We start from the raw sequence: 23,574 nt of genomic DNA on the forward strand, positions 1-23,574 counted from the left end.
CTTCGATGCGATTGTAAAGCTGGCAAATAAGGTGATAAAAGTTATATACTGAATCATTCCCAGTTATATACGCACTCAGACATGGCTACTTTGACGTCAGTTTCCTACCCCACTTGCTTTGTGGCTCCGCATGTTAAGAACTTCAAGAAAAAAAATGAAAAATGGGGCGTTGATTATCTGGAGAAATAAAAGAGGTTTTATCGTCGAGAATTGAGAACTGTGCTGGCAACGTCGTCTTTTGAGAGGTAAAACTAGACTGATACAAAGAGTGCATCGTGTTTTTGCTCTTGCCGACACCAACTGGTCATGAACAACGTGGAAATCGGAGTGGAAATCGGAGTTTCAACCAATCATAAAGACACGACTTCAAAAAATCGGTAACTTAAGGTACAGACCAACTATACGAACACTACATTGGAAGTCAGTACATCATGGTGGATAGTAATTTCAAAAGAAAAGTCAAGTATGGAAAACGAAGTCACGCACAAGAACACTAGGTCAGATCTATGACGTCGTGAGCCTCGCCCGGAGCAAAGAATACTATGGGAGAGTGCTCTCGCTTTATCCGTTTCTTCGGGCGAAGTACGTCGAGTTCAAGCTGTCTTTTTTTATCCTTCAGTTTTGCCTTCAAGTTTGATGTTTAGGTTGCTACAATGATAGATATATACATGAGGAAGCAACATACCTCCAGTTCTTCGATTTCCTGTATCAAATCAATCTCCTCAAGTTTGACATCTATGTCAGGCTTTATATCTTCTAACACTGTCTCTTCCAACGTCGTCTCTTCCAACTTGATTTCCGCTTTTAATTCGACTTCCATATCCTGTGAAATGAAAGTATTTAATCAAACGTAACTCATGTCAGAGGACAATGACATACCTGTGCCAAAGTCATCTGCTCGATCCCTCCGGCTGCGAATGCGGGCGGTATTTTTGCTGATTCGGGAAGAGAGTCTTTTCCGGGGGACCTCTCGATTTTGACTTCTCGGTGGATACAGTTATTCCTATTTTCCATCCGAGCTTCATAGTCCCCGCTTGACTGAACTGTCATAGGATTTTTCGATATTCCCTGCTCTTGAAACAGCTTCGAAACACTCAGAGCACTTGCGTCCTCATCCATAAGACATGACGTATCCAGGATTGGCGATGGGGTAAGTTTTCTGTGATTTTCGTTGGCGTCTTCAAAGCTTGCAGTTGCGCTACAGGCATTGCTATTTTGTAAAGTATGGGTCTCCGATGGTGCAGTCCAATTGGCCAACAGGGGTTCGTGTACATGAGCTGCTTCGTTTGGAATCATTTCTGATGAAATTGCCATTTCTCCCTGCCAATTGTTCTCTTCAGCATTAGATTGTTGTGATAAGTGGGCCATGACATCTGAAGGAGAGACACCGTCCGGAAAATGGGGTTCAAGCTGTCCTTGGGGCTCATTAAAAATCACTTGAGCAAAAGAAGACGGATTATCCTGAGAAGTAGAGAGAATGCGACTTGGAATGTCATTACCTCCTCCATGAGGTGATATCAACGAAGCGTTCTCTCTATCAGCCACAGTCGTGGTGTCCCCTAGAAAGGCCGCGTTCAGACCGCTCCTTGATCCGCAACTACCACCATCGGCACTTTTCCCACGCACTTAGAGCGTAGAGGAACAGTCTGACGGGAGTAATAGCATTCGAGTAGAGTAAAAACATACCAAAAACGTACCCAAAGTACCCACACAACATCTATAAACACCTAAAACACTCGCACTTATCAAACCTGTCAAATGAACGTCAACACCGGCACCGCGCGTGCCAGGAAGACAATCATGGGAAACCCACCTACCCCGGGTCAAAACGAAGCCACCACGGCAGACAGATCATCCAGGAGCAAGGGGACAGTCGTTAACGAGGAGCTACAGCAAGTCCAAGACGCAAAGAAGGGACGGGCAATTCTGGAGGAGTACCAGCTGCTCGTGCCAGCTGGCCAAGGGCTGACGGCGCACCGGGCCGCCGCCTGCCTCTTCCAGATAGCACAAATGTCGACGAAAACCCCGCCTATGGTGATACAGGCGATGAGGGGACTCGCCTTCATGCTCGAAGAGATGGAGATTCCACTGGCAACGCAAACCTATCACGACGGATTCGGCGAAGAATTGGCGACCTTTACAAATGAGATAAAATCTCTGGTCCAACACGCGCAAGATAAAGTCGATCAGAAACTAGACGAGATCAACAAGGCCACGGCAGATCTAATCAAGTCTGCCGCTGTCACAGCACCACAGCACCCCCCGAGCACGGGGACTACGTACAGTCAAGCGCTTCTGAAGGGCCTCCCGACGGTCAACCAAATTCTGGTACAATCTAACGTGGCAACAAACCCCAGGATGCTAGCGCGTCATGGTATACGCGCACGGCAAACCATGCTCGAAGGTATCAGCAAGGAGGCAAAAATCAGATTGATGGGCGACCGAGAAGCGAAGGACGAGATCAACAGAATACTGCAAACCCTGGAACCAGAGGGCTCGGTGAGAATTCGCTCGGCCATTAAGCAAAGAAACGGAGGACTCCTGATCGAGTTCGACTCGGACTTCGGAGCCGCGTGGATGCGGAAAGAGGACAACAGTCGCAACCTTTGCAAACAGATCGGCGAGGACGTCACCACAAAAAGAAGAACTTACGAGCTGATAGCTATGGGAGTGCCCATCACGGCGGAACCTGAGGATGCCGACTTTCTGAAGGAGGTTGAAGAATCCAACCGAGTCGAGGAAGGTACGATAGTCTCAATGCGCTGGGCTAAAAAGATTTTGCGAAGAGCGGTAGGACAAAAGAGCGCACATGTGATACTTACTGTAAATGACGCTAGCGAAGCCAACAGGCTCATCGCAATCGGCATGTACATGGCGAACAAGAGGGTAAGAGTGCAAAAATGCAGAGCTGACCCGGTCAGATGTCTTAAGTGCCAAGGGTACAACCACTTCGCGAAGGAGTGCACCTCAAAGCACGACATCTGCGGTCACTGTGGAGAGAAGGGAGGACACCGTACGCCCGACTGCGAAAAACAAAAGACCCACTGCGTCTCCTGCGACTCTGACGACCACCCCAGCTACGACAGAGCTTGCCCAGTATTCCTGAAGAAAATCGCCGAAAAAGACGAACGTACGCCAGAGAACAAGCTCCCGTTCATCCCAACCGACGAGCCCTGGACCTGGAGCATGGACGCTAGCGCAGCCCCGGCCACTCTGCAGAGGAAAGATTTCGCTCGAGGGCAGTCGCCCAGGTGGACGGTCGAACCGCCCACAAAGTCACGCCGACCAACGCTAAAGACACCAGAACAAAGTCCTGAACCCGAGGCGGCGCAAAAATCGGACACATAAGACAGTTTATTTATAACGTACATTACCTAAGATTTAATAATAAGGATATTACGTGAGACACGGTGGATTTACTCCCGCTACCTAATTAGGAGATTAGCGTGATGTACGTGTGATTTATCCTGGCAAATCATAGCGTACATGACGTGCCATTTAGCACTAAATGGAGCCGCCGGGTGGCATGCGGGATCCGCGTGTCGGGCTGCACGGGAAAAACACGGGCCGCAAATGAACCGGACGGGTCCATCTACATCCCGTGTATTGCAAGCAGACGGATCCGTTTTGACCCGTGTTGTGCTGTCAGACGGACCCATTTGACCCGTGTCTTCCCAGAGAGGGAGGGTTATTTATGGGGTATTGCAAGTCAATGAGCACAAGGGCTCCAAAAATAATTTATTCATCTCTACCGGTATACAAATGCTTTTCCAAACTCGATTCAATCCCTGCCAGCCCAGCGTCAATTTTCTCCAGCGCATTATAAGTCAGAATCTCTGACTGCAGCTGATGCAGCCGGAGGTTCTTGAACGTTGTAACCTTTCCGTCATAACTACTGTCGCCGACGGAACTGTCAATTATTTGGTCGTATGTTGCCCGTAGCTGCTGCTCGGTATAATTCTAAAATAGTTGTCAGTATCTAGTGCTTGGTAATATCTGAGTACATACATATAGAAAAGGAGGGTTAAAATACGCCGTCTGATCTGTTACATTCTCGAACTCAATGTCAGACTGGGTGGGAGGCGAACCGGGGTAGCCGCCCATGGGATCAAACCTGCCGTAGGTTCGAAAATAAGGGTTTTGAAGGAGCAGGTGGCATGCTTCAGGGGGTGGAGAATAGCGACCTTGCTTCCTCTCAGAGGAAATAGCTGGACGAGAGTCCATAATGATTTTGTCGACGACAGACGTGTATGAAACATGTGCTGCCATCAACGGCGGAGCCGCATCATCCCGGATGACAGGCATAGGTGGAGGATCCAGGGTATCTGGAATAACAGGCATAGGGGGAGGATCCAGGGTAGGTGGAATGACAGGCATAGGGGGAGGAGTTAGGTTATTTGGAATGATTGGCATTGGCGGCGGAGCCAAGTCGTTCCGGATGACAGGCATTGGCGGCGGAGCCGTGTCGTTCCGGATGACTGGCATTGGCGGCGGAGCCAGGTTAGCTGGAATGACTGGCATAGGGGGTGGAGCCAGGCTAGCTGGAATTACTGGCATTGGCGGCGGAGCCAGGTCTTTCCGGATGACTGGCATAGGGGGCGGAGCCAGGCTAGCTGGAATTACTGGCATTGGCGGCGGAGCCAGGTCTTTCCGGATGACTGGCATAGGGGGCGGAGCCAGGTTAGATGAAATGACTGGCATAGGGGGAGGAGCCAGGTTAGCTGGAATAACAGGCATAGGGGGTGGAGCCAGGTTATCTGGAATGACTGGCATTGGCGGCGGAGCCAGGTCATCCGTCCTTGCTGTGCGTTTGCTTTCCTTAGAGTTGCTAATATTTGAAGACATTGCTGATGCTCAGAAATCAATTTAAATTTACTTGAATTAATGCAATTAGTCTTACATTTTATAGGTTTTACGGGAGGAGGTTCCTTCAGTTTTTCGAGAAGCCTGGTAAGATTGTTGAGACTGGTGTAGTCAATGGGGGAATTTTTGCTAGAGGTGGGAATAAAGTTGTAGGAGGACATACAGTCCAGAAAGTGCAACTGGGTGGGCTTGTTTATATATCTCACGGAATACAATACTATCCGAGGATTCTCCATGACACGGAAATAGATTCACCCGTGTATCGAACTTAGCAACTTTTGCACAAACTGGATCTGGTGAAGAAATCACATGACTCAGATTGTACATGTTTGTGTATGGTTTTGTTTTGCGGGACCGCTTTTTTTTAGACTTTTTTTAGACTAACTCCAACCACGATCACCACCCCACGTTCTACCGTGCCTCACCCATTAACGCGTCTTCCCCCCCAAAAAAAACGCTTTCCCAATGGCCTCTTCATCTTCCACCACCGCCACCTTCGCCCAACGCCTTGCTGACTGGGAAAAAACCTTTACAGAGTGCTACCGCAATGGCGAAAGCGCGTTCAACGCTCAGTTGGAGCAGCTCTACAGGGACTTGGTGAGTAATCGATATCCCTTGAGCATAAGACTTACTGAACAAAAAAAATTCATCCAAATAGGTTCCACTGTGTCAAGAACACGTCAGGGACGCGGCCAACTTCCGCCTCGTGGATTATGTCGCAAGCCCTGTCGTGTATTCATACAAGACCAGCCAGGGCAAGGACGGCAAGCAGGTAGCAAGGTTCGAGGTCGACTGGGCAAATTTGCATCATCAAGTCGCAAATTTCAAGGCATACCAGCAAGGCCAGGAGGCACAGAGGAAGAGGAGGGAGGAGGAAGAGCAAGAGAAGAGGAGGGAGAAGGAGGAGCAAGAGGAGGAGGAGAGGCAGAGGGTGGAGGAGAGGAGGAAGAGGGAGGTGAGGAGGAAGAGGGAGAAGAAGAAGAAGAGGGAGGAGGAAGAGGAGAGGCAGAGGGAGGAGGAGGAGGAGAGGCAGAGGGAGGAGGAGAGGAGGAAGAGGGAGGAAGAGAAGCAGAAGGTGGAGGAGAGGAGGAAGGAGGAGAGGAGGAAGAGGGAGCAGGAGAGGAAGACCAGGGAGCAGGAGAGGCAGAAGGCGGAGGAGAGGAGGAAGAGGGAGCAGGAGCAGGAGCAGGAGACAGACGAGGAGAGGAACAAGGAGGAGACGGAGAAGAGACGGGCCGAGAAGGGCAAGGGCAAGGCAGTCGAACCCCCGGTGGAAGACGGACCCGTGACAGACGCCCACAAAGACAAGGGCAAACGGAAAGCGGCGGACCCCGTGGAGTCCATTCAGTTGGCTCCAGCGGACTACAGGGGCCCACGGACAAGGAAGGGGGAAATCATTCCCCACATCACCGCCTCCAACATGCCTGGTCACCCAGCGTACAGGGAGAAGCTGGAAAGATTGGCGAAGTCCAAGCAGGGGAAGTTCAGGAGCAAAGCAATCATAGGAAGCCACACGGACGAAGACGCGGACGCCGACGTCGACGAGGACGACGAAGGCGATGACCAAGAGGCCCCGCCTACCACCCCCACCCGGAAGATGCTCACCCGGTCTGCAAAGAAGGACGCCAACCAGGACAATATCCCCCCCATCAGGAAGGCGCGGTTGAGATCCGAGAAAGCGCGCCAGGTGCCGGAGGGGATGGTGGATATGGTGGAAAGGTGCACGGGATGCACCAAATTCAAGGTGCCGTGCCATGTCAAGGGAGAGACAGGCACTGAGCCTCTCGTCCCCGTAAAGCACCAATCTTGCGAGTCTTGCAAGTCTTGCAAGATTCACTGCAGTTTCTACCCGGGACGTTTCTACCCGGGACGCAACACTGTCGCCGGGCAATTCAACCTCTCGACGCCGCTGGGAAGTTACGGGGAGGTGTTGAAGTTGGAGGAGGGAGAGGATGTTCCGGCGAAGGGGAAGGCCGGGGAAGGGTCGTTCCCCGAGGATGTGGGAGAGCTGCTTGTGCAGCTGTTTGAGCGACAAGGCCGACTGATGGAACGGATGGATGGCCTTTCCGCGTCCATGACGGCGATAAACGCACGGATTGCAACGTTCGCCGAGACAAACTTGGCGGTGGAGAAGAGGATGAAGACCGTCGAGGACAGCTTCCAAGAGCTGAAGGCCGAGTGGACCATGGCAAAAGAACAAGTGGCAGGAAACACTTCGCTTTCCGTCACGATGTTCAACAACATCAAGCAGGCGATCCAGGACGTTCAGTACGTGGTCGGGGTTTTGCTGGAGCAGGATGAACAAAGGAATCCCGCCCCCAAACAGGCAGCAGAACCCTCCAAGACGGAGGTCGAACAAGAATCGGGTCCGTCGCGGACCCGTGAACCCACCTCTGCGCCACAATCCCCCAGCCCACCACCACCGCCAGCACCCCTCCCTTCCCCACCTCCACCTCCAGCAGCACCCATTCTCCCTTCCCCTCCTCCACCACCGCCAGCACCTGTCCTCCCTTCCCCACCCCCACCTCCACCCGCACCCGTCTTCCCTGCCGTGTCTGCGCCACCAACAGAGCTATTCTTGCCCGGTTCGACTCCAGAAGCGCCTTCGCCCCCCCCAGCTGGCCGACCCTCGCTCCTACCGGTACCACCCGTCCTTTCCCTGTCTCCACCACCCCCTCTCCCAGCTCCACGTCCTCGAAGTTCGACGTCAAAGGCCGCACCGTTGTCAAAGGGTGCACCATTGTCAAAGGCCGCGCCATCGTCATCGTCAAAGGCCGGCCCATCCTCAAAGGCTAAGCCATTGTCAAAGGCTAAGCCATCCTCCAAGGCTGGGCCATCCGGGAATGGACACTCATCGGAGTTGTCTGATCCCTCGGACAGCGACGAGGTTGAAATTGTGGAGGAGGATGTTGAGATCGTGGCGTCCACGCTGCCCGCGTCGAACATAGCCACAAAGACAAGGGCTGGACGGAAGCGAAAGGCGGAAACGACTCTGGCTGAAGCATCGCGCTCGCCCAAAAAACCCAAGGCCCAAAAAAAGTAGTGTATTTCAAATCTTTGTAACTTTTTTTGGTCTCCTTTTTTGCCTTGTCTCATAGATTGCATTGTACAATTTTTAATATTTGGACTGTATATAGTTTTTACTCTCATGTGCTCATCTGTTTTATATCTCTCCCAAAAAGTAGCACTTGATGATTTTTAATGAACCCGCTTTCTGTTTTGATTTTGTGTGAAAACATGTTTGAGAAACATCAAGATAAGAATGAAAAGCATCACATTCAATAGGTATTATGAATCTACTTCAGCAGCTAGGCTTTCAAAGTTTTTTTTCTTTGTCTTTTACCTGCTACAACAAGCAGACTTGCTTCCTGAAGTGCTAAGGCATCCGAAGTCACATTCCTGCGGGCCCGTGTTTCATCCGTATCTGGACTTGTTACTGTCTCTACAAAGGCATCACAAGTCACGTCCCTGCCGGCCCGTGTATTATCCGTGTCTTGGGTTGTTCCTGTCTGAACTCCACTTTCTTCCACTGTGTCAAGTGGATCTGAGTAGGGCTTTGTTTTTTTCCTAGGTTAAATCCTTCTAGTTGGTTTTGGCTTAACTGGGGCCGGTACAGAACTCTCTTCATCGGGTCCGTCCATTTCCGCCGTTCCGACATATGGCTTTGTTCTTTTTCTTGGCATAATCTTTCTAGCTGGCTTGGGAGGCGCCTCCTCAACCTCTGGAGTTGGGCTGGATGATGGATTGACAATTGTTGGGCTGGATCTACTTGGTAGAGAGGGTGGCTCGCTAGATCTTGAAGGTGCGTCGGTAGGAGTCTCATCCGTCTCTGGCGTGACTTCAAATCTGGCAGTAGTGCGTGGCATCGCGGATGCCGGACTGCCCCGTCCATTATCAAACTCTGACAGATTGGATGATTCAGAGTCGCTTGAAGATTGGGTTTGAAGTCGTATAGCTTTTTGCCTCAGGCGACGTTTGGTTATTGCTGCAGGAGGTGGAGGTATCGGGTGGGCTTCTAGGCCGTCAAACAAGTTGGACGGATAGAGAGGTTCCATAATATCATAGCCATTTCCAAAAACCTTTGAAAATTTAAAGGGGATGTCTCCTTGGGCTTGACGGTCCCTCCATAGCTTGAGAATTGCAGAGGTTGACTCCAGGCGGAGCCGGCTCGGATCCGTCACGGGGATTGAACTTGGCCAATACTCTGGATCAATCATTTCTGCAGAACGCCTTTCAAGAGCATCCCAAGGAACACTTGAACCAGGCCTGTCCTTGGCTAAAGCTGTATACATAGTTAGCAAGTTTGTTGAGGACATAGACAAATTACACACCATAAACCTTGTTCATGTAAATTCTAATAATTGACTTTTGTGCATAAGCGACTTCTCTCCCAGTTGAGCCATAGATAGGACTAGGTACTATTGGAAATCCATTGCTGCTAAACTTGAGGGATTTTTCATGAAACGATGCATCTGGCAGTGCTGGATTGGCCACACCCTTCTCTATTTCTGAAATGTGGACGAGGTATTGAACAAACGCTCTGCGAAAAGCGGCCAACTCGGATGGAAAGAGTTGCCCAAAGGAAGGAATTCTGACATCGTCGAGTGCTAGATCGCTTGTCTGGGTCCTTCAATGCCCATCAGTCAACATTAATACGGGCCAAATTATTCCGCCGCGAATGCTTACGGCGGAAACTTTATCCGCCGTAGGGTGTTTACGGCGGATAAAGTTTCCGCCGTAAGCATTCACGGCGGAACTTGTTCATGCCGTGTTTAACACTTACATTGAGTATTTGATTTTACCCTCAATATCATAATGCCCCTCAAAGGTAATGGACCTCATACCCATTCTCTGCCACTTAAGTTTCTCCATTTGTCTCCACCACAGATTCCGCACCCAACCTCTGCACCCGTGCCACCTCGAGTTCAAAGCAGCGAAACGCTCTTTCGCGAGAATAGTACATGACGCAAAACGCAATCACTGGAGCGAGTGGTTACTAGAGGCAGAAGGAACGGACATCTGGACGGCCAACCGATACTTCAAAAATCCAGTAGGCGACGGGGGCAGACCCAGGATACCTTCACTGACAATAACGAATGAATATGACGAGAGGGAAGACATAACCACAAACGAGGAAAAAGCTAAGATTTTTGCTCATACCTTCTTTCCGAAGAGACCAATTCACTCCTCGGTCCCACAGGACTATGTCTACCCTACCGCAATACCCGACCTTGGCTACGTCACACGGCAGCAAATCCATCGCCAGCTAAAACGACTCTCCCCATACAAAGCATGTGGAATCGATGAAATACCTAACGTGGTTCTCCAAAAAACTGAACCGCTTATCATTGACCAACTACATTCAATCTACAACGCCATACTAAAAACGGGACACTACCCAGATGTCTGGAAGCACTCCATCACGGTGGTACTAAAGAAGCCCGGAAAACCGAACTACAAGACGGCTAAAGCCTATCGCCCGATAGCGCTCCTCAACACAATGCCCAAGGTCCTCACGGCAATTGTGGCCGAACGAATCAGCCATCTCGTGGAACAACACAAGCTGCTACCGAACACACACTTCGGGGGACGACCGGGGCGCACCACAACGGATGCTATGCACTACATGGTGGACAAGGTAAAGGCGGCATGGAGAAGGGGAAAGGTAGTATTGATGCTGTTCCTCGATGTCGAAGGCGCGTTCCCCAACGCGGTGACAGACCGCTTGCTGCACAATCTCAAGAAACGGCAAATACCAGACGTCTACACCAACTTCATACGGGAACTATTGCGAAACAGAAAAACGAAGCTAAAATTTGACGACTTCGTATCAGCGCTAATGGAGATAGACAACGGGATCGGGCAAGGAGACCCATTGTCGATGATTCTCTATATCATATACAATGCTGACCTTTTAGAAATAGTCGACCGAGAAGACGGAGAGGATGCGGTAGGATACGTGGACGACATAACGCTCCTGGCAACAGGCGACGACTTCGACGAGACCACAGACAAGCTAAGTATTCTTCTACATAAAGAGGATGGAGCTCTCACTTGGAGCGACAGCCATAATTCAAGATTCGCACCTGCAAAGCAGGCGGTGATGCACCTCGACCCGAGAAACCCAGACTCCATTGAGCACCCGCACCTCGAAGTCAATGGCGAAATCGTACCCCAGGTCCGAGACTTCAAATGTCTAGGCTTTCGCCTAGACTGTCAACTCAACTGGAAGGCACATCTGCAAAATGTCACGGAGAAAGCGACAGCGAGCGTAGCATACTTTCGACGCCTAGCAAAACCCACGACTGGAATACACCCGTACCTTTTGCGTCAACTATATATTGCAACGGTCCTTCCTCGCCTCACCTATGGGCTGGATGTCTGGTACACCCCCCCGACTAAACCTCCTGGATATCGAAACAACATTGGGTCAGTGACGGCGCTCAAACGGATGGCAACAATACAAAGGAAGGCCACCCTGTCAATAACAGGGGCAATGAGAACCACACCCACAGAGCTGTTGGACGCCCATGCGGGCGTCCTTCCTATAGAGCTAGCGCTGCTCAAAGCTTGTCACAGGGCCCTGGTACGTATGGCAACCCTCCCGACCACACATCCGCTGCACAAGGCGATTTCAAGCGCGGAGACCCGGAAAACCAAACGACACAAAACGCCAATAGACAACCTAATTCGTATCTTCGATCTCAAACCCAGTACAATCGAGGCGATAGAACCTACGCCATACCCGTCAAACTATTGCCCACCCTACAAAATCGTGATAGCAAAAACGCGCGAGGAGTCAATGAGATATGAAAAGGAAAGTACGGCGGACTATAGAGTATACACTGACGGCTCCAGTCACGGTCTAGGTACCGGCGGTGCCGCAGTTATATTCACATCGCGAAGGGACCGACACGGAAAGACGCTAAGAAAGTACCTCGGCACCAAAGAAGAACATAATACATACGAAGCTGAAGCGGTAGGAGGCCTCCTGGCCTCCAAGCTCATCAAGAACGAAACGCCCACACATCATACCACGATCGACGTATTCAGTGACAATCAGTCGTTACTCAGGAACCTGGGATGGCCCAAAGCTAAGTCAGGGCAGAGACTCATGATGGACATTGACGAAGCTTTCCGCACCTTGCAGGGTAAAATCACCTTACACTGGATCTCTGGCCATTCCGACGTGATGGGCAACGAACGAGCGGACGAGGAGGCGAAGAGAGCAGCAGAGGGAGACTCCTCACCAGAAGGTGAACTACCAGAATCGTTGAAACGACCGCTGCTACGCAGCGCGTCAGCGGAAAAACAAGCGTATCAAGCCGAACTGCTCACGATATGGAGGGATCGATGGAACCAGTCGAAGAGGAAGACGGCATTCGTGTCAATCGACTCCGAATTCCCATTCAACAAATATAGAAAGGCGCTGAAGAAGCTAAATCGCACCCAGGCAAGTGTATTAATACAAGTGCGGTCAGGACACATACCGCTGAACAACCACCTAAATAAAATCAAAACCAATCAAGACAAGCACTGCCCAAGGTGTTTCGAGCGGCGAGATGGACTGAGGGCGACGGAAACAGTCGAACACTTTATTTTCGAATGCAGAGGATATCGACAGCAACGGCAAGAATTATGGGAAGAAATAGGATATCAAAGCCAAAACCTGGAAGACCTCACAACAAAAGGGGACAACGTCAAGGCGCTACTACGCTATATTGCAAAAACCAAACGACTACGACCTTACAAAGAGGACCTGCTACGGAGAGGTATCGAAGAGGAGGAGGAGACATGAGGAAGATGAACAAGGAGAGCAAACGACCGAGTCATAGCGAGAGGAATACGAAGGGGTGAAGCAACCTATGTACATGCTGGAGATGTTGTCTTAAACAGCCTGGAAAGGCTGGACCTGGAGGGAGGACGTGAGGGCCTTCCGAGGTGCGAAGGCGAATCGAAGAAAGCAAAACGCCACGGGGGCGATGTAGGCACGTAGACAGCAAAAAGCCAAGGGAGGGGCCCACCCCTCAGAGGCTATAACACAAAACAAAAAAAAAAAAAAAAAAAAAAAAAAAGGCCGCGTTCTCTTGAGCGTCGAGACCGTGAATATATCTTCCACTGCTATCAAACACGCTTTTTGATACTTGGGGGGACCCAGGGGAGACAGCGCTTGAATTCGCAATTAAACTCCGCCCTCGAGAAGGATTGACCGTATCAATGTCGGTTATACTTTCAGGAGGAGGTTCTTCAGGGCCCGGGGATTTGCGAATATGAGGCGCGATTCCACAATTGCAAAGGACCTCTGTTGTAGCATACCATTAACAGAGGAAGTCAACAACCTAAATAAAAAAATTTTTCTTACCCATAGGCCTATAATGAAAAATAAACGTGGCAATTAGTTCATCGACGCTTTTGTGGGTCAGTCTTGTAGTGACTTTGGATCTTTTACGCTTTCGTGGGGGACGATGTTTCGTTGCTTCTCCGTATCTAGATACCGTAAAAAAGGGACATATAACTGCATTAGAGAAAAGGTTAAGTGGGAATTTTGTCACATACACGACTTGATGCGGCATAGCAGCAAGTTTTGTCGACGTCTCATGCACTTTTTGTATCTCGGGCAAATTTTCCTCGTCGCTAGAATCAGATGACTCTTCTGTTTCTGCTTGGTTTTGCTCTTGATTTCTTTTCTTCGGGTTTTGCTTGATCTTTATCCGAGCAAGGCGCGTAACATGACGCACTTGGATGCAAATCTGACCTAGGTTTTTAATATTTGGATTGGCTAGCAGGTTGCTATCAATGTAATTCTCGTCATCTAGGAATCAATATCTGAATGATATGATAAAGCGGCGTATATTAATTAACACTGCACCTGTGACCTGCAGGGGTGCAAACATGAACGCCCTTGTTGTATTCTTCGATGTTTGAACAGAATCGAAGTTTATCTCTTGACGGTGCTCCGGCTCATGTCTTGTTAGAAAATATTTATCGTCGTGTTCTCTGCCATCGATGGACATAGTAACACGGATGGCACATCCTGTATGGAGATGTTTGTGAAATATAACTGAAAACTTCTAAGTTTTGTTCAAAGCGTTGAAAAAGGGTTAAGAACATGGAGACAATCACAAGCACAGACCTTCCCTTCTTCAGATGGAATCCAACAGCTAATTTTGTTTTCCTTTCTTTCAGAAAATGAGGCAAAGCAAGGCTGTCCTTCGGGGGCTCCTTCTATTTGCACCCACGCTCGCATTTTCTTGAACTCAAGAAATGTATTTACCATGGTCAAAATTCTCAATGCGGCTGATACTGCAATGGAGATAAATGAAATCAAGTATCAAATATTTAGATAAGCGAGTTGTTGTGGGTTGTGGGCGCTGATTCGATGTTAGGGTCACCCCAGGGTCAGAAACACATTTGGAAGCACCGAAAAACTTGAAAAATCGCTGGCGTGACCGGTTCTCACTGGTGGGTCCAAGGCGGGTCGTTGAAATTCGAAACGAAAGTTGCATGAGCATCACTCACCTTAGCACCTAGATTGCTTGTTGCACGATAATAAACAGATTCAAAAAACAAAACGAAAGTTGCAAAAAGTATCCCGATCCAAGCATGCACAAATAGTGCTTAGGCCGAACTGCCGAAGGTGGGCTGGCCATGCCGGTATGTGCCGACCACCGCGGCGCTTCACAAGTGGTCCGACTACTAGCTTACATCATCTCCTTAACCTTTTATTGCCCTCCCTCGAAGTTCTTCCTTTAAAATCGTTACCTTACTTTGCACTTATTGTACCCTCGTTGATTCATTCTCAATACCAGAACTTGGCTCAGTTCTGTCTTATGCGACAACACCCGTGTTTCTTTCCCGCTACAGCCATAGCAGCCTTCCACTTTTAGGGATGATTGTGTTAATGACGGTTGGGTGTACAAAGAATGGTGTAACGAAGTTCAGAACAACCATTGACAAAAGGTCTTATGATCCTGTCACCAGGTTCCGTGGCCCGTCGGATTCATTTTAACTAATAAGTATACAGGAAGTGAGCAAGGTGTTAACTGCTATACGCGCCACTCTCGCTGAACTCCCGAATTCTTGCTGAAGCCGGATATTCAACGGTGTTGAAGCATTGAGTACATGAGACCGCCAGAAATACCGTGAGTAATCTACCAGATTGACGATTCCTGTCACTTGACCTGTCCCACAGTCTTTCGCACACTTGAATGCTCGGAGGGAAATAACACCGGACTCAAATTTGTTGTGTCATTAAGAATAGACACCCCTCGGAAGGAAGAATTCGAATGTTAGATACAGATAAGGTACAGTGATATTGATATATATATATATATAATGCGCTGCCAAATCTTAATCTCCAGCTCAAGAGTTCGCTCCCTTCTTTGACCGAGTACAACAGGGTAGGTTGATACTCCCTCAGTTCCGCATTTTCCATCGCCAGTCAAACCTCGCCCCATATATATTCTATCTAGTCCTATCCACTTTGCAAACAACATGAAAAATTTGTGTCATGTTTGTCAAGGTCTCGATTTATCGAAACTCAACAACCGTAAACCACATACCTATGCTCTTGGTCAGTGGGGAGAAGTGAAGGAAAGGTCTGCCAATTGCCCCTTCTGTTATCTGGTCATTCGTTCCTCTCCGGGCAGGGCAGTATGGGACGCACCAGCAACAGTGACGTGGAAAGAGGAAGGCGGATTCTTCACGAATAACCTTGTCGAGCACATAGCATTTCTAAACGAGGACACGTCGACTTCCCCTCACGGCACTGCAAGGCAGCTTAAACCCCAGATCGACCCCAACTTGGTCAAAAAATGGATCAAACTATGCGAAACAAACCACAGAGATACTTGCGAACCAAAATCCGGGATCGTTCGCACTGCCAACAACCCCTCTGGACTGAAGATCTTTCGCGTTATTGATGTAATCGATAACTGTCTTGTCAACGCGAGCCCCGGCGTCCGCTTCATACCTCTGAGCTACGTATGGGGTAACGGATTTAAACCAGAGGTCACATTGGTACGCGAAAATGTCCAACAGATGTATACCAAGGGATTCTTTCGCGAGGCTGGGAGGAAAGTTCCTACCACCATTAGAGACGCTATGACCTTCGTCGCCAAAATTGGAGAGCGGTACCTCTGGACAGACAGTCTTTGCCTCATTCAGGACGACCCTTCGGACCTAATTGATGGAATTTCAAAGATGGATTTGGTGTATCAATGCGGAATATTCACCCTTGTTGCCGCAAGTGGGACCGATGCCAATGGTGGCTTGCCTGGAGTCAACTCAAATTCTTTGGTCATTCCTCGAATTGACGATCAATTGAAGGTTGAGGTGCTACCTGGCATCAAGATGACAATAACAAAAGGTGTATACGATGGCTTTATGTTCACGGCATACAGGAAACGCGGGTGGACGTAAGCATCTTTCTTCATAAACATATAATGACCCCCTTCATTCCATGATGCTTTTCTAGTATGCAAGAGCTTCTCCTATCGCACCGCACCGTCATCATCACCAAGAATATGACATTTTTTTGTTGTCGAAAAAATACATGGTCTGAGGACACGATATACGACAAATATCCAGACGTAATCAACACACTGATGGACCCTAAATCCGGGAATGGTGTAATGTTTCTCTCCGACAATGAGCCAAATCCTTGCGTTACTTTTGGTTCAGAGCTCGGAAATTATGCTACCCGCGAGCTTACCAAGGCATCCGATGCTATCAATGCCTTTACTGGATTCCTTAATAGGCTGAAAGTTCAGTCGAATTCAGATGTTCTGCAGGGTTTGCTCACGGTTCATTTCGATATTGGCTTACTATTCACCGACGTCGCTGCTCTTCCTGTTCCCAGATCAGCAACATTGCCTAAATATTCCCGCCGACAAGGCTTTCCGACCTGGTCATGGGCGGGTTGGATTGGTGGAAAAAATACTTTTGCCCGTCAATGCAAAGTACCTGACGACGTTAATCGTTGGTTAAAGAACAACACCTACATCGTCTGGTACGTACGTAGTCCGGATTCCCCTCAACTCAGGCTGGTATGGGACTTCTCCTCGCAATCACAATTTGGGAAGTTGGACAAACATCTGATTGGATACCATCCAACGTACGATAACCCGTATGGACATGCCCCGAATTCAGAATTGAAGGGTCTGCAAGTCGAACCCGACGAATCGGACAAGAAGAGGATGAACATTATCTACAAAGAATTGAAACAACGTCATTACCCCTTACTTCATTTCTTCGCCCATGTAGTCTTCGCGCCGAGGCTCAAGGCACCATTGCCCGATCTACCCAAGGAATCGAGGTCCCAAGTTCATCAGGTCATTGGCACAGACGGGGAACGTTGCGGCTCTATCTCCGTCGATGATCGTGACCTTGTAGATGGTGTCAGTGGCCCCTACGAAATCATTCTACTTTCCAAAGTTGATCAGTACGGTACGTTCTTTTATAAAACGGAGGTCAGCACGAAGAAAGAGATGTATTGGGCGATGCTAATCATGTGGGTGGGTTCTGATAAAGTTGTTGCTGAGAGAAGGGGACTTGGATTTGTCTTTTTTGACTCCATCCAGTGCATGGTTGGCGGTCGTAAGTACTGGAAAGAGATCGTGCTGGCATAGAGTTCTCCCTCTGGATATTGGTAACAACCCACACCCTTGAACACAGGTGATAAAAAGCTAATTGGGGCGCTACGATAGGTTCCGTGAATGGTATTTCTGCCTTTCACTTAAAGGTTCTGTTGGAAACGCCGTCTTCGGCGACCACATATCGTCGAAATCCCTATTTATATTGCTTGTTATATTTAACAAATCAATCCAATGGACCTACTAGTACTAGTCAAGGTTGTAGAATTTAATCCTGTGAGCTTACTCATCAATGTTGGTGAAACGCTTTAGTCGGAGTAGACCTCGCAGATGGCAATAGTTTGTTATCATTAATTGCTCTTCAAATTGACATAGTAGATTACAAGTCGAACGACAATCATAGAACGTCTAGCTTTCAAAAAATGCAGGAATGTTCCTGAACGTCATAGGAGGCGACAAGACTCTCGCTCTCTTGACGGTATTATCTGTGATGACATTCCAAGTTTTTCGCTTTCCTAAGTTGGTTGGCAGGCGCTATATTTTTGTATCAGTCAATTGGAGCATCTGATTGAATTACAAAAGAAAGTCTATCTACCTCTAAGGTTCTTTCGTTGTCTTCCACAGCCGCTTGATTGGCATTGGGCTCATTTCTATCTTCCACAACTGCACATCCTGATCAATTCATCGACATTTGTTCAGAAATTGATATGGTATAGGTTAGAAATCATAGAACACAGCAAACCTTGAAGTGTCGAAGAATTTATTGAATTCGAAGCTGATTGATTCCCATCCTCAATTTCATGGCCCGCTGAGCTACTTGAACCAGTTGGAAAACAGGAAATTACACTCTGTCGAATATATTCTGTATCATGAAGGCACCTCAGCGTTTCGTCTTGTCCTCACAACGGGATCAACATACCTATTGGCCGATACCGAAACGTGAATGTCACGATCCGTTCTTTCAAAATTGTTCCCGACCTTTCAATATCACCTGGATACCTCTTATGTCTGACAGGGCGTCTATCACCATATCTGTAGTTCGACTTCAATTCAAGCAGAACAGAAATACACGGTTAGAAGCTTACACAATTTGATGGGGCATAGTGTCGACTAAAAAGTGCTTCCTGCTGAATTGATGTATCTCCGGTATATCTCTGTATTTTTTATAATCATTTGTTAACGCTGTTTTCGTAGGTTTGGTACCAGATTTTGGAAGGACATCTGTGACCCGGTGAATTTCGAGTGATATTTTCCCGACTTGTTTCCAATTAGCAGCGGAAGCAATGAAGGAGTCAGGACCTAATTCGTCGTCTGTTATCCTCAAGCGCAATTAGTTGCCTCAACAAAGAAACCTCCGTTGGACTTTAACCCACCTGTTACATCCAGTGGTGCAAACATGAATGGCCGTTCGTGATATAAAGAAATTTGCTGTGCACTGAACTTGAAGTATTGGTCTTTATATGCCTCAAAGTAACGATGTTGTATTTCTTGGCCGTCCAGATACAGAGCAGCGCGAATGGAGCATGACGGATAAGCCTTGTTGCGGAACAAAATCGTAAAGTTCTGTCAAACATATGGTCAGTAAGATGAAAATTTGGGCGCGACAATAACGAACCCTATACTCCTCAGATGCGACCCAGCAGCTGACTTCCTTGGTCCGCTCATCAAAGACAGTGTTGTAACAGGGGAGACGATCTGTTCCCACTGGCCGTTCAATATTTATGTAGGCGTACATATCATCTTTGAACGTTATTTTGTCTGGAATAAACGTTATCTTGTCTGGAATAATTGTATCTTTAGGATCCATGGTAGTGGTCAAGTTATGAAGCAGTAATCTGATGCGATCCCTTTGTTGTGTTGCGGAGGTTTTATTCAGCACATGTTATCTACCTCGAGGTGAGGCACGCAATCTTCCGAAAACTCGACTCGTGAAGAATTATTAAAAAATCTATAGACTGCTGGCTAATTAAATACATTGAATGGCAGGGATCAGATAGACAGTGCATTGGACAGCAATTAATAGGCTTAATATCAAAAAAATACCAGTAAAATTTAGGGCAAGAAATAGACTCCTCTTTCACGTCAAATCAATTACTTCATGAGCTTCACCTGGAGCAAAAAAATACTAAAGTCTCTGGTTCCATCTTTACGCGTTTCTTTGGACCTTGTATTTCCTCGCGCCTCTTGCGTTTTTCCGCTCGAAGCTGTTCGACTTTGGCCTACACGGAAACCCGATACATGATATAAGGCGAGGCAAGGTGACTAAAAACCCTTACAACTGACCATTAAAGTCTTGATTCTCTCATCGAAAGCATTGCATATTTCGTCATCGTCGTTATCGTCATAGCTGAGAGTGGCTCCAGGCTTCAATTCTTCTTCGAATGAGCCTACTTGGTTTGTTATAGGTAATCCGAGATCAGGGGTCACAGGTGGACGCGATAACCCAGCCAAAGCATTATTGATATCTTCCTCGTTTTCTTCTACTCTGACCTGCACACTTGCTTCTCTCATCGGACGAAGGGGTGTACCTGCAGGCTTATCTGGGCTAGTGATCTTGGGCGTAACGCAAGGAACTGGGTTTTGACGGACGATGCAATTGCTGACGAGAACGTCTGGTAGAAGATTATAGGAAAGGTATTAAATTAATAAATGAAGTAATGGCGGAATCAAGTTGACGTTTTAATTCCATAAGGCAATTGGACTTACCAAGGGGTCTGTAACGAAAAGTAAAAGAAGCGACCAATTCCTTCAAGTCGGTATACACCCTATATGTAGTCCATTCGCTATTATCGCGATAGCAAGGTTTGTACTGGTCTTCTCCGTAGCTACATAGTAAAGCAAAATAACTTCAGAAATGAGGTCTCCAAGTTACACATCATGACAGCAAAGTAGAATGAATAAAGAACTATCAAACAAAATTTCAAGTGAGCAAACACTCACGCAATCTGATGAGGCACTGTCTGCGCCTCCCTCGATTTCTCATGTACCACCTCAACTTCAGGTACATCCGGATAGTTCTCACGGGTTTCTACGTCTTCCTCGAATTCGAGGTCATATTCAGAGTCATATTCAGAGCTTTCAGGGGACGGTGTTAATTCAGCGTGACAACCACAGTCATAATCATCGCTATCCGAATCGTCATTCTTCTTCTTCTTCTTCGGCTTCGGCTTGTTCTTTGATTTTGGTTCTGTGATTCTGCGACGATGACGTTTGATGTGCGTGACGCGATGTACTTCGAGCTTGATTTCACCAATGTGGTTGAAGTTGTGGCTACTAAACTCAGGGTCCTCGTCGTCTACATATTGCACGTAAACATACTGTCACCATACACAGTATTCCATTTACTAACCTGTCAATTCGAGGGGAGAAAATACAAAAGGACGCTTGGTATTCGCTGAAGTACGAATGGAATCAAAAGTGATCATATCCACTTCATGCTTCCTAGCTAATCGGTGCTTCATTGGTCTCCCGTCGAGGATTGCATCCACACGCACGGGATAGGGCGTTTCTTCCTTCATGAGATTAACAGTGAATCGCTGTGAAACGCCATTAGGATAGTTCGGTTGCGGAAAAAAATAAGCACATACTTTGGGTACCTCTGATGCAATCCAGCAGCTTACATCCCTTGCTTTGCGGTCGACGCACACAGCATGACAAGAAAGTGGTTTACCGTCTACATCTACGAACGCTCTCAAGTTCTTGAACTCAAGCCACTGGGGAGGTGGAGGCGTTGGGAGCTGAGCACGGTTTCCCAACACTGTGCCAAGCTGAAACATTTCTCTATGTCCAATAATACGGGTGGACGACAAACGAGAAAGATCTTTGTTCAGCAGAGTTTATATAGGACGAGAATTTCCCCCTCGGCTTTAGCAAAGATGCCGAACGTTATTTCAATGTTTCAATATTGTTTAACTCATCGGAAGGGTCGCGGAACTGTGATCTCAAACATGGAATAGTCAACCCCTTTTCATCGAAGCCATAGATTACAGAGCACCCACAGAAACAAACGACTATACTAAGGAGACGTCTCAGACCTCACCCCACCAGAATCACTCGATCTTCGGCTGAGACGCGCCCCAAACTTTTTGATAGACCAACTTTGCCTCTCGCTTCCCGTCCAAAAGGTTCACCTTCAAAGCACGCACAAGAGTGTCGAGGGGCGTGAACATGCCTACCCTTCGCTGGTAAAAGGAGTAAGCGGTGTACTTGGAACTGGTAATCTGTTCCGTGTACAAGGTCGACGAGAAGAATAGCGTCGAAAGAGCGAGAGCAGGCATAAAGAACCAGAGCGACGGGAGCAGAACGGCGCGCAGCTGACCAGCGTCCTGATTCTCCAATGCCTCAAGCAGTTTGGGAAGGGGGCTGTTGGCTGATGGTTCCATCAAGGGGAATATTGTCATAAGCCACTATATAAATTACGCAATGAGTCCATCGAGGTGATGTCAAAACTTCATTTAAGAAACTTACCCAGAAGCTCTGCTCGCACGCGAAATTAGGATGCCGGGAGTACCGCCAAAGTCCACGTGTGATGAATCCACGTTTCGCGTCGTTCGGTGTCCACGCGAGACGGGCGCCTGGCCACTGCTCCTTAGGGTTATAAGGTTTGACGCCCTTTTCTCCCTTCTCTTTAGCCAAGTACGCGTGTTTATACGCGTGGAAAGCGAATTGTTGGTTGTCAGCTGTGAATTCACATATGAGAATGGCAAAGGCGATGAGCGTGAGCTGATAGTCCACTGTTGTTAATGATGTGTGGGGCTGCAGAACCGATGCAACATATGTGGGTAGTCCAAGCAGAAGCAGAAGAACATTTTGTATGCCAGAGATGAAGGTGAGGTTGGTGACCTGGAAGAGCCATGGTGGAAGCTGTTTGCGAAGAACTGCCCAACGATAATCTTCGTCTTGCCTGGAAGCATATTAGGTTTATATCACAGTCAGCCAAGTATGACACGTACAAGTTGAAGAGGCCGCGTCTGTAGGTGTTGTAGCTCAACCTAACAAGCGATCAATTATGACGTTTGTCCTCCGTCACTGATCTACTCACCTGAACATCCAAATGGTAATGAGAGTGAGCATCAACAATGCCCGTGGACTAAAGTCTTTGAGAGAGGACCATCCTAGAGATTTGGGTGCATACGGCACAAACAAGAATGGTTGGGAATTTGGTAACAAAGGTAGCAAAGCATAGTACGCCGTGTAAATAGTAGGCAAGAAGGTCCAAAACCGGTCCACCTGAGAGACATTAGAAGTTACGATAGAGGCAATCCATGTTATCCCAGTTATCAGCAAGCAGAACTGCGCTGGCCAGTCGAGGTAGTCTGGCACGTTGAAAAGAGTCATGAGAGTCGGGAGACAAGAGCAACTGTCGGCTTGATGAATGCTTCTATAGAAAGGCTCCCAAGACAGACACCAAACAGCGGCCGGATCACACACGGATCACACGAGGCATGTTCAACCACATGGTGTTGGTCTTGGGCATATTTTTTGACAACAAGCGTATCTTTTAAGCTACAGGTTACTCGGACATAGGAGAACACGTATACCAGTTCGACAAGACACGCGACTACAATCAGCCTGTGCAAAATATCGACAATGAGTTAAAATTATATTGAGTTGTAGATACAGAAAGTCACAAATAACAATCCACGTTATCCGCTCTATTGCGGACCTATGGTGAGCTCGCTTGAGGGAAAAGAAAACCAAGGAAAGCGGGAAATTGAATGGGATGAAACTGCGAACACAATGTGGGGACACTAGCTGAGGGTTTTGGGTACATAGAATGTATGTATTTTTTGTCGCCGAATCTCTCTCGCGAGGGGCCATCGAAAAGCCGACACGCGAGGTCTCGGAATCTTGAATGTGAGACCAAGCTCAAGCCGGAACAGGCGAGTAGTGTACTACAAGAGGGGGGAACAACGGAAAGTAAAAAGAAAAAGAATAAAATTGGGAGTGTGGTAAGGGTGGGGAAGCAAAAAACTAGCTCAAGGCGAGGCCTAATGAGCGGTGTGAGAATGAAAGTGAGAAACAGGGGAACATATCTAGCAGGGAGAGACTATAGAAGAACTGCGAAAAAAGGCCTTCAATGACGCGAGACATGTCGATCTAATCTAATTAGCGTGTA

General features: G+C 48.0%; 7 protein-coding genes across 7 annotated transcripts; 2 read left to right on the plus strand and 5 right to left on the minus strand.

The window, feature by feature from the left end:
- Nucleotides 1-493: 493 nt before the first annotated feature.
- Nucleotides 494-1,368, minus strand: JR316_0006206 (uncharacterized protein; the record flags this gene model as incomplete). Its single annotated transcript, XM_047891955.1, has 3 exons — nucleotides 494-625; nucleotides 686-823; nucleotides 880-1,368. The coding sequence occupies 3 exons, from the start codon at nucleotides 1,366-1,368 to the stop codon at nucleotides 494-496; spliced, it is 759 nt and encodes a 252-aa protein (XP_047749304.1).
- Nucleotides 1,369-3,738: 2,370 nt separating this feature from the next.
- Nucleotides 3,739-4,413, minus strand: JR316_0006207 (uncharacterized protein; the record flags this gene model as incomplete). Its single annotated transcript, XM_047891956.1, has 2 exons — nucleotides 3,739-3,960; nucleotides 4,009-4,413. The coding sequence occupies 2 exons, from the start codon at nucleotides 4,411-4,413 to the stop codon at nucleotides 3,739-3,741; spliced, it is 627 nt and encodes a 208-aa protein (XP_047749305.1).
- Nucleotides 4,414-5,328: 915 nt separating this feature from the next.
- On the plus strand, nucleotides 5,329-7,906 carry JR316_0006208 (uncharacterized protein; the record flags this gene model as incomplete). The annotated part of the gene is made up of 2 exons (XM_047891957.1): nucleotides 5,329-5,460; nucleotides 5,522-7,906. The coding sequence occupies 2 exons, from the start codon at nucleotides 5,329-5,331 to the stop codon at nucleotides 7,904-7,906; spliced, it is 2,517 nt and encodes an 838-aa protein (XP_047749306.1).
- A 529-nt stretch (nucleotides 7,907-8,435) lies between these two features.
- Nucleotides 8,436-9,210, minus strand: JR316_0006209 (uncharacterized protein; the record flags this gene model as incomplete). The annotated part of the gene is made up of 2 exons (XM_047891958.1): nucleotides 8,436-9,145; nucleotides 9,195-9,210. 2 exons carry the CDS (start codon nucleotides 9,208-9,210, stop codon nucleotides 8,436-8,438), a joined length of 726 nt encoding a protein of 241 aa, XP_047749307.1.
- Nucleotides 9,211-15,357: 6,147 nt separating this feature from the next.
- JR316_0006210 (uncharacterized protein) lies at nucleotides 15,358-17,492 on the plus strand (the record flags this gene model as incomplete). Its single annotated transcript, XM_047891959.1, has 2 exons — nucleotides 15,358-16,280; nucleotides 16,340-17,492. The coding sequence occupies 2 exons, from the start codon at nucleotides 15,358-15,360 to the stop codon at nucleotides 17,490-17,492; spliced, it is 2,076 nt and encodes a 691-aa protein (XP_047749308.1).
- A 372-nt stretch (nucleotides 17,493-17,864) lies between these two features.
- On the minus strand, nucleotides 17,865-21,232 carry JR316_0006211 (uncharacterized protein; the record flags this gene model as incomplete). The annotated part of the gene is made up of 13 exons (XM_047891960.1): nucleotides 17,865-17,990; nucleotides 18,052-18,128; nucleotides 18,199-18,318; nucleotides 18,376-18,488; nucleotides 18,542-18,767; nucleotides 18,830-19,019; nucleotides 19,072-19,250; nucleotides 19,621-19,675; nucleotides 19,740-20,068; nucleotides 20,163-20,281; nucleotides 20,397-20,751; nucleotides 20,806-20,992; nucleotides 21,044-21,232. 13 exons carry the CDS (start codon nucleotides 21,230-21,232, stop codon nucleotides 17,865-17,867), a joined length of 2,265 nt encoding a protein of 754 aa, XP_047749309.1.
- Nucleotides 21,233-21,505: 273 nt separating this feature from the next.
- Nucleotides 21,506-22,793, minus strand: JR316_0006212 (uncharacterized protein; the record flags this gene model as incomplete). Its single annotated transcript, XM_047891961.1, has 4 exons — nucleotides 21,506-21,862; nucleotides 21,924-22,359; nucleotides 22,409-22,447; nucleotides 22,498-22,793. The coding sequence occupies 4 exons, from the start codon at nucleotides 22,791-22,793 to the stop codon at nucleotides 21,506-21,508; spliced, it is 1,128 nt and encodes a 375-aa protein (XP_047749310.1).
- Nucleotides 22,794-23,574: the final 781 nt, after the last annotated feature.

Source organism: Psilocybe cubensis, chromosome 5 (assembly GCF_017499595.1).
Source record: "Psilocybe cubensis strain MGC-MH-2018 chromosome 5, whole genome shotgun sequence".
NCBI classification, from domain to species: Eukaryota; Fungi; Basidiomycota; class Agaricomycetes; order Agaricales; family Agrocybaceae; genus Psilocybe; species Psilocybe cubensis.